At 54.1% G+C, this 10291-nt stretch overlaps 1 protein-coding gene across 1 annotated transcript in view; it reads left to right on the top strand.

Annotated features, from left to right (window-relative positions):
* AQP7 (aquaporin 7) overlaps nucleotides 1-9773 on the top strand; it is a 12860-nt gene extending 3087 nt beyond the window's left edge. The window contains 7 exon segments of the mRNA XM_007464949.1: nucleotides 1386-1503; nucleotides 7733-7856; nucleotides 8262-8399; nucleotides 8609-8727; nucleotides 8954-9171; nucleotides 9525-9733; nucleotides 9736-9773. Coding sequence (XP_007465011.1) covers nucleotides 1386-1503; nucleotides 7733-7856; nucleotides 8262-8399; nucleotides 8609-8727; nucleotides 8954-9171; nucleotides 9525-9733; nucleotides 9736-9773 — 964 coding nt within the window.
* The last annotated feature ends 518 nt before the right edge of the window (nucleotides 9774-10291 follow it).

Below are 10291 nucleotides of genomic sequence, written 5' to 3'. Positions count from 1 at the left end.
GCTGTCTCAGGCTCTTCTTCAGGGCTGAGGAGGCATAGGGGCAAGGCGACCCTTATATGATGCTGCTTGGGAGCTGCAGCTGGATGGGAGCCAGTGGGCCGACCATCCAGGCAACTCTACATCCCCCTCCATGTGCTCAGTCCTGGGTTTGTTTCCCTGAAGTAAGGAGACAGCAAGGACTAGGGTGGGTGAGAAATGAACGTGGGGTCTCAGCCAGAAAAGTGGAAGGGGTTCTATCCATGCCTGGTTTACATTTCTCACTCCCTTACTCTCTGCTGCTGTGAGGCTGGGGAAAGTCAGAAAGCTGAGGTGGGGTGTGGGTGATGTTGCTGACCCCAGAGGGGTGAGGAAGGTGAGGGTCACTCAGCGTGGGAGGCGGGGGAGGGTCACCAGTCTGAACAAGCACTAAGGCTGCACTTAGCGGCATCTGCACCCCACCTCCTCCTTAGCCTCTGGACACCGTCTCCTTCCTCACATTCAAGTCCTATTCCCCGACCACCAACAGAAGATAGAGCCTCTAACTCACTTTTTCATCTATCTATCCAATCATGCACTTACTAAACAAACGTTTATCAAGCCTCTACCATGCGTCAGGCAGTGTGGGAAGTTCTGGGGATCTAGTGGAGGGTAACAGATGAATGCTCAGTTTTCGTTCATTCGACAGTGTATATTGCACACCTACTATGTGCCCAGCACTGTGCTAGACAATGAGGATACATCAGCGAGTAAGACACAGTCCCTCCTTTCCTCTGTCCCTCACGTTCATTCATTCATTCATTCACTCCCTCACAAGCATTCATTTGTGTTGACCTTGCTTCAGAGCCTGGTATATTCTGCCATCCCCATCATCTCTGGCAGAACCTGGGGCATGCTTCAGGCCTCGGTGCTGTTTCTAGAGCCCGGGAGCAGACTTTGCCACAACCTGTGCTGTTTGCAGAGCCTCACTGCTGCCAGCTCCTGCCTGGTGCCTTACCTTACCGAGCTCTGGCCCCAGCAGACAGGCAGACAGTCAGACAACTGAGCTCCACTCTCCTGCCTGCTCTCTCCCATCTGCTTCTCCCCTGAGGCTCTTTGGCAGCACAGATGGCGCTCACTGGCTTCCCAGCTGCCCCCTCTGCAACCTGGCCTCATTAGTGCTCGCTTCTCAATGGTCCAGTCCCCCATCAGGAGGAAGAAGGGGCATGATCTGGATACCCCCAGTCTCTCTCCACATCCCTGGGACTCTCACATGCCTCTGACCCCAGCAGTACCAGCTGCCCTGGGCAAGAGGAGGTGTGTGGAGAGGCCACTGGGTTACCCATTAACTCAGCCATGAGTTGAAAACCCGATGGACTGTAAGCGCGCCTGATCTCATGTCTGCCCATGGGCTCGGGCTGCTGCTTCAGGTCCACCCGCATGTCCAAGATGGTCACACCGTCTGCAATAACAAGGATGCAAACAGTACTGCAGAAGGAGATGGTGCGCGAGTTCCTGGCCGAGTTCCTGAGCACATTTGTCATGATGGTGAGTGGGTGGGTGGCACAGGGTGAGCAGGAAGGGGCCTCAGGAAGGTAGGGCTCAGTAAGGGCAATCCATGACCCCCTCCTCACTGCTGGGCCCTGAGTCACACTGTCCATTTCCTGGCCTCTGAGCTAGGAGCCTGAGGGAGAAGCATAGGAAAATAAGGAGAGAGCTCTGTCTTTCTCACCAAGCCTTTCTGGGAGAGAAAGGGCTCATGGTACAGCAGAATGAAATCCTGGGCTGTTTGGGGATGGGTGGGTCAGGGGGCATGCCTGGAAGTGAGGAGAAGGGAAACAAAGAGCAAAGAGATTGGAGAGAACATTGAGGCTTTGAGAATTAATCCTGAGGGCAATGGGGAGACATCGAAGGTTCTCAAGCAGGGGAATGATATGGCCAGATTTGGATCTTAAAAGGAAATTCCGGGCGCAGTGTGGAGCCTAGGCTGAATGGGCAAAGCTGGAGGGAGGGGAACCGAAGAGGCTGTGTCAATGACCTAGGATAGAGGTAGAGAGGGTGTGGAGAAAAAAGCACACATCTGAGAGCACACATCCCTCTTCCCTCTGGAAGAGGGAACCTGCGAGCAACAGATGTGGGGTAAGTGCTTAGGGGGCCGTTCTGCGGAGCCTGCGGCCCAGCGCAGGGCGAGGCGTGAGGTCAGTTTTTTTTTTTTTTTTTTTTCTACACATAAGGATTGATGGTTTTGTCATATCCATAATACTTATTTTTTTTTTTTTTTTATACACACACAATGTATTTATTTATTTATTTATTTATGGCTGTGTTGGGTCTTCATTTCTGTGCATGGGCTTTCTCTAGTTGTGGCAAGTGGGGGTCACTCTTCATCGCGGTGCGCAGGCCTCTCACTATCGCGGCCTCTGTTGTTGCGGAGCACAGGCTCCAGACGCGCAGGCTCAGTAATTGTGGCTCACGGGCCCAGTTGCTCCATGGCATGTGGGATCTTCCCAGACCAGGGCTCGAACCTGTGTCGTCTGCATTGGCAGGCAGATTCTCAACCACTGCGCCACCAGGGAAGCCCCGTGAGGTCAGTTTTAAAGTGACCAGGTGAGGTGCCGGAGAGAAATCTCAGGGGTGGTTGTATATAGAGGCCTGGAACTCTAGAGAGTGGCTTGGGCTGGAAGTAAAGAGTTAGACTACATCAGAATATGAATTGTGGTTATAAAAATTGTCCAGTGAGAATTACAGACAGAGAAAAAAACTGAGTTGAGGACAGAGCCTGAAGAATGAAGCGGAGCACACAAAGGGGCCTGAGGAGGAGTGACCGGAGGGGTGAGAGGAGAAGTGGGGGGACTAGGTTACAGAAGCGGTGGGGTCCACAGAGAGGGAGTGGTCAGCAGCATGGGAGGCTGCAGACAGGCCAGAGAAGTGAGCGCTGATGCCCTCTTGTAGAGTATGGCAACCTGGAGGTCCCGGGGCACCTTGCTGAGGGCTCTTTTAGTGGATCATGAGACAGAAACCATAGGCAAGTGGGATGTGGGTTTTCTTGGAAACTCCCTGTCCGTCCACCTGCGTCGGCCCTGCCACTTATCCCATCCAGCCTCTGCCCTTAAGCTGTGGCATGCTTGTTTGCACCTTACGAAGGTCCAGGTCCATGAAAAGGAGGGCTAGCCTCTGGGAAGGGAAGTGAAGGCGTCGGGAGCAAGCCAGAGACAGCAGGGGGCTGGGAGTTGGGGGGAGAGGACGAGTGTGGTTGTGTGTTCGTGTGTGAGTGTCTATGCGTTGAGTCACGGTGTAGGAGAGAGTGGGATCCACAGAGCCCAGGAGACTCTGGACACCTAGGTTCTTATACTGATCATCCTGCCAGTGAGTCACCAGCTGGCCTTGGACAGGTCTCTCTGTGGCTCAGAGCCTGTCTTCTCAGACATTATTAAGTGTGTTGAATCAGGCCTCCATGGGCTTTGGAGCTGGGTTTGAATTCCGACTCTGCTATCTTCTAGCTCTGTGATCTTACATAAGCATCTTAACTGTTCAGAACTTTACTAATATTAAGCTGGCCAACTTGTCTGAAGAAGGTCAAGAGACCGACACCCAGCGCACACATAGGACATATGTGTTGGTTGCTTGTCAAACTAACAAGCGCTCTCAGCTGCTCTCCCCTCCCTGCCACTCGCTGTCTCCCCCTTCTCCATTACCTGCCCTCCTGAGCTGTGACAACAGCATCTGGATCCACTCTTGCCTTAATCCAGGGCAAAGTAATTCATTTATGACAAGACATTCCAACCCTATGAGGGCTGTTAAACCTTGGAACTGTGGAGGTGGGAGGGTGTCGCCTCAGAGAGCTCTTAGGGAAAGCAAGCACTGACCACATGCATTCATGCCTGCCCACTGCCCACGTTTGTGTTTTTCTTCCTTTTATTGAGATTATTATAGAGCACCTACTGCATACCAAGCCCTATAATGCTAAGCCCTTATGTGCAGCATCTTCCCAAATCCTCACAACAGCCCTGTAAGGGAGGTACTATTATCCCCATTTCACAGGTGGGGAGACTGAGGCTCCGTGAGACAAAGTCACTTGCCCAAGGTCACATTTTAAGTTAAGATGAAATCCAGTCCAGTCTAATATCCCTGTCTTGACCCTTCATCGCTATGCTCTGTCCCTTAGCTTAGCTGTGGATTTCTGACTGTCTCCCAGCTGAGGTAAGGCCCTCGCTTTGGGTAGTTCAAGACCACTCTCCAGGCCTCGGTTTCCCTTGGGAGCAGAAACATTTACCATTCAGTTGCTGTGAGGATCGAAGGGAAGTTACCCTTGTAAAAGAACTTTGTGAGGTTCATGCTCACAGAGGACATCGTGTTGTTGTTATTTTTAGGTGTCCGGCCTGTGTGCCAAGAAGTGGTGGCTTTTTCAGTTGATAGGAAGCTCAGTGAGTCATCAGCACAAAGCTTTCCCCAGAAAAGCTACAGTGACCTTGGGCCCCATTTACTGCCGACAAGATAAGGGAAGCAGACTGTTCCACTCGGTTCCACTCTGTAACCTCCGGGGCTGTTGTCCTCCGGGCTGGGCCCGTGGCTATTGGAGGGACCTGGACAGGCTGGGCTACATTCACTGATCAGAGAGGGTGGGCGCTGGGCTATCAGGGCCCTGGAAAACCAGCTGTAGTTGTGAGTAGTAGGGCAGGGGTTGCAAACTTGTGCTGTGGGGGGCCAGAGAGAGTCACCTGAGGGTGGCGGAGATAGTGGCTAATGGCAGAGTGCTGACCTATGCGAAGACGTGGCTGCCACCACTCCAGCCGACTGTTGCCATGCCATGTAGAATGTGGGCCACTGTTGCAGAGCTTCTGATTTTGCAAGAGAAGCTGAAACTTCTGTGCTTGTGTCAAAACCAGGTTACCCAAACAAAACATGTGCTGGACGGCTTAGGTCCAGGGGTTGCCAGTTGGCAACCTTGACACAGGAGATCACGTGGGGTTTATTCACTCATTCATTATTTTTAGTAAATGGTTTTGAGCTCCTACTTGGAAATGGGGACCCTTGGTCTTCAGACCCTCCATGCCTGCTTCAAGCCCCTGCACCTCCTGACCCCCCAAGCCTGCCAGCCGGGCCTGGCCTTGCTCCCCGCCCCCAGTGCTACTCAGACACTTTGCTCGTCCTTTCCTCTCTCCTTTATCTTCAGTCCCTCCCTCTCTCAACCTTAACACACTCAGGTCTCTCGACCTAAAACAGCAAAACACAGAACATCCGTTCATTTATCACACTCGCTCTCCCTCCCTCCTCAGGCAGGTTCTCAAAGGCATGTCTACCCTGGTCCTTTCAACTGTTCACCACCTACCCCCCCTCACGCTTTCTGGGACCTGGCTTCATCAGACCCCATGGCCTGATGATACAGTGCTCACCACGCTACTCATGATCACTGGATGGTCACACCCAAAGGGATGTTTTCCAGGCCTTCTCGCGCTTGACCCAGAGTCTGTGCATGACCGTGTGGGCCACACCCTCCTTGGGAAACTCTGCTTCTCCCTGGGGTCCAGGGCACATTCTCTTTGTTCTTCCATTTCAACAGCTGCTCCAGCTGGGGTTTCTAACGTCCACCCCTGAGGGCTGACGTTCAGCCCTAGGTTCAGCCCTCAGCTGCCCACTCACCCTGCGCCCTCTCCCGGGGGTCTTCATCCAGCCCGACAGCTTCAACTGCAGCCCTTGTATCCACAGTTCTTCAGGCTTTCTTTTTTCAAAAACTCTAGAACTGTTCAAAGGAAAAACAATATGAGCAACATACGTAATCTAAAATTTTCTAGGAGCCACATTAAAAAGGTCAAAAGTGACAGGTGAAATTAATTTTAATAGTTACTCTATTTAACCCATATACCCAGAATGTTACCAGTTCAACATGTAATCAATATACAATTATGAGTAAGATCTACATTTTCCTTCTCCTACTAAGCCTTTGAAATCTGGTGTGCGCCTTACACATACAGTAGATCTCAATTTGGACTAGCCACATTTCAAGTACATAATAGCCACATGTGGCTCATGGCCATCATATTGGATGACACGGGTCTAGACTCTGATTTCCAGCAGTTTAGACATCTAGAGGTCCCTCAAAGACAACATATCCAAAACACATAGACTTTTCAGAGGAGGTGCCGTCTGAATGTGGTCTTTTTTTTTTTTTTTTAATAATTAATTAATATTTTTGGCTGCATCGGGTCTTAGGTGCGGTGCGTGGGCTTCTCTCTAGTTGTGGCACAGGGGCTCCAGAGCATGTGGGCTCTGTAGTTTCTGGTGTGCAGGCTCTCTAGTTGAGGCACATGGGAGAATGTAAGCTGAGTTGATAGTGTGTTGGGGAGGAGGGAGAGGACATCCAAGTTTCTGGCTTGGCCAACTGGGATCGGGGAACATGGGATGAAGATCACATTTTCTGAGAGATGGTGAGCTTTCAAAATAGAGCTGGAGACGCTTGTGAAGCACCCCGGAGACTTCCAGTGGGTATCTGGAAATAGGGATCTGGCTCCCAGGTGGAGGTTTTGGGAATTAGTGCATCAGGCATATCTGAAGCTCTAGCCCTGGTAAGAAAACGCAGGAGTGACTGGGGTGAGATATGAAAAGGGCCAGGGATAGAACCCTGGGATCATCTGTATTTTATGAGGCAGATGAAGGAAGAAGAATGTGGGAACTATGGACCAGGGGAGGCTACAGAGGGAAAAGGAAAACCAGGAGAGGGAGATGTCATGGAAGCCAAAGAGGAGGTACTTTCCAGAAGCACAGTGTGGTTAAGGGGGTGAAAGTCAGCACAGTCAAGTGAGACGATGCCTGAAGAGACCTTTGGGCAATCTGGAGGTTGGAGCCCTCGGACAGAGCGCTGGTGTCCGTGACAGTTGGAAGCAGAAGCCGGGCTGAGGACGGACGGCAAGGGAAGGGATAAAGGAGCCAGCCAGCAGGTCCTTCCTGGAGCCTGACTGACACGGGAGGGGGCGTCCAGGAGTCCACCGGTGGACAGGGAGGCCGGGCTGAGGCGGGAGGCTTCACTTTCAGGAAGAAAGAGACCCGAGCGTGTGGCAGCCAGTCAAGGGGTGTGTGGAGGATACAGGCCAGGGGAAGGTCTCTGCAGAAGGAGAGAGAGGTGGGAGCAAGGGCCAGAGCTGAAGGGAAGGTGGATATAGGGCAGGTGGGTGTTGTTGAGTGAGGGCCTCCTTTTAGGTCTCTAACCTCCCTGTGAAGGGGGTCAGTGGGCTGTGTCACCTGCTGAGATCTGGTGCTGGGGGACGGGCAAGAAGTTCAGGAGTGATGCCCGAGGGCAATGGGAATGAGGCTGGCTCCAGGGCTGAGTGTGTGGGGCTCTTGATGGTTGGAGGTTCCTGGCAGAGTCCAGATGTGAGGCTTGGAGATTCCTTGAAGAAACTCCCTTCAGGCTAGGCTGAAGTGTGAGAAGCTCTGAGGGGTCGAATCCACACCAGCCCAGCCCTCCTGGAAGCCCTGCCTCCTCCAGGCCCTTCAGGTGCGCCTGGAGTCTAGGGACCTGGACATGCCCGTGAGAGCCCCTCACTCCACTGCCCCACCCCGGCTCCTTGCACAGCCCTCACCCAGCTCTCACTGGTCATGTCTGAGCGGCCTTGGCAGGGGCAAGGGGGAGAGGTCACGAGGAGGGAAGTCTCTGGAGGAGGGGGGCGGGCAGAGGGTCCCCAAGGGCAATACCGGGGAGGTCTAGCGCGGGGGGGGCGGAGCGCCGCTCTGAGGTTGGGGTTCCTGGGTGGGCAGCTCCCTCAGAGGCCCTCTCCCACAGGTGTTTGGTCTCGGATCCGTGGCCCACATGGTTCTAGGAGACAAGATGGGGAGCTACCTCGGTGTCAACTTGGGTTTTGGCTTTGGAGTCACCATGGGAGTGCACGTGGCAGGAAACATCTCCGGTGAGTGGGCTGGACCCCGCCTGACAGGCACGGTCAGGTGTCCCCTGCAGGCTCCTGCTTCCCCCTTCCGGCCGTCCCCTTCTCCAAGTTAGCCAGCGCCTTGCCCTCATGGGCCACTTGGAGGAACACCCTGAGCCCTTTTCCTCTGCCCAGACGCTTCACGAGCCCCCTTGACCCCTTGTTTTTACTAGCTGGGTCAACTTAGGCAAGCGATTGAACCTCTCCATCCCTCACTTTCCATAATGGCTAAATGGAGATGGTGGTGCCTGCCTCGCCAGGTCCTTTTGAGGACTGAGTGAGTACGCTCCACGAACGCTAGCCGTTATTATTGTTGCTGTCGTTGCTCTCAGTATTACTGATTATTGTTGTTTGTTTCTACGCCAACACACTTGACCCTCCCTGCAGGGGCCCATATGAACGCAGCGTTGACCTTCACCAACTGTGCACTAGGCCGCATGTCCTGGAAGAAGTTTCCCGTGTATGTTCTGGGTCAGTTCCTGGGTTCCTTCCTGGCTGCTGCCACCATCTACTGCCTCTTCTACAGTGAGTGTCCCGCCCTGGGTTGTCCATCTCTGGCCTCAGCCTCCTCCCCTGAAATATGGGCTGATCCAACCGAGTGTCCTAGCCTGTGAAAATGTCTGGGAGAGAAAAGTCTTGGAGGTGCTCCCTGCCCTCCATCCTACAGCCTCATCTCTGAGACTGCAGTGGGGTTTGGCTGGGGGCAGGTCTATACTCAATCTGTGTTTCCACAGCTGCCATCATCGACTACTCGGGGGGAAGTCTGACAGTGACTGGTCCCACAGCCACTGCTAACATTTTTGCCACCTACCTTCCTGACCACATGACCTTGTGGAGGGGCTTCCTGGATGAGGTCAGTGGTCCAGGGTGGGTGCCCCTCCTCAAGCCCTCCCCCACTCAGGAGAGGGCCAGCAGGCAGCCCCTCATGGTGAAGAGGACTCTGGATGGGGACTTGTCCTTGTGCCAGGACATGTTTCTGCCAGCGGGTTTGGGCTGGGGGCACTGCTGCGGCCCTATGGCTTGGCTAGGGGCCCCAGGTGGCTGCCACGGTGTCAGCTGCCACAGTGTCTGCTCCTCAGGTGTTAGTGACAGGGATGCTTCAGCTGTGTCTCTTAGCCATCACGGACAAGGGGAACAACCCAGCACTGCAAGGGACACAGGCCTTGGTGATCGGCATCCTTGTTGTCATCATTGGAGTGTCCATGGGCATGAACTCAGGATATGCCATCAACCCCTCCCGGGACCTGCCTCCACGCTTCTTTACCTTCATTGCTGGCTGGGGCACACAGGTCTTCAGGTACTGCCTTGTCCAGCCCGTTGCTGTGAGTTTTCTGGAGGTTCCCTACATGTGGAGGGGTGGAGTAGCCCGGGAGCATCCTGCAGAGCTCCCAGTGGCCTGGGAAGGCAAGAGCGGGTCCTGACTTTCCTCCAGACCCTGCTTCTGGACTGAATGTCAACCCTGCCCCAGACCTGCCTCTGTCCCTGAATCAGGCTGAAGCTGATCGGTGCCCCAGGCTCAGGGGCAACTCCCGGGCTAGGGTGGGGTTTCTCCTCTACTCTCAGGCCCTACTCTCTGTCTCGGCCTGAGGTAGATGCAGGTGCCATGCTGGGCATCGGCCCCCTAAGCAGGCCTCTGCCTCTTGCCTGCAGCACCAAGGACTGGTGGTGGGTGCCAGTGGTGGCCCCACCCCTGGGTGCCTACTTAGGTGCCATCATCTACTTGATCTTCATTGGCTCCAGCATCCAACAGAAGCCCCAGATACTGGAGACTCCCTCGACGTATGAAGACCACAGAACACCTGTGTTGCCCAAGACCATGTCTCACCCACCCGTGACCTCTTCCCTCACCCCTGTCTCTGTGTCCCCGACAACAGACCTTCAGTCCTGTCCCACCCTTAAGTGACTCCATCTGCCTAGAGCACCTCTAAGTAAGACTATTTGTGACCCCATCCCCATCCCAATAAAGAAAGCCTTGTCCCACAGTGGCACCCCCAGTTCCTGGGTGCCTTCTGTGGTTGGGCTTCCCTCCTGGATTCTTCCAGGAGCCCCAGGGTTATGCCACAGCCCAAGGCTGAGCATAGACCTGAGAGGCCTCCGACTCCTTCTGGCCCTGGGAGCTGGGTCGCCCCTGGGGAAGAAAGTGGAAGGGACAACCTGTGGCCTCGGTAAGAACAGGATCAGGGCTTCCCTGGTGGCGCAGTGGTTGAGAGTCTGCCTGCCAATGCAGGGGACGTGGGTTCGTACCCTGGTCCGGGAAGATCCCACATGCTGTGGAGCGGCTGTGCTCGTGAGCCATGGCTGCTGAGCCTGCGCGTCCGGAGCCTGTGCTCCGCAATGGGAAAGGCCACAACAGTGAGAGGCCCACGTACCGCAAAAAAAAAAAAAAAAAAAAAAACAAAAAAGAAAAAAATTTTTGG

This window comes from Lipotes vexillifer, unplaced genomic scaffold (genome assembly GCF_000442215.2).
Source record: "Lipotes vexillifer unplaced genomic scaffold, Lipotes_vexillifer_v1.1 scaffold110, whole genome shotgun sequence".
Taxonomy (NCBI): Eukaryota; Metazoa; Chordata; class Mammalia; order Artiodactyla; family Lipotidae; genus Lipotes; species Lipotes vexillifer.
This window is presented reverse-complemented; position numbering and strand designations above follow the sequence as displayed.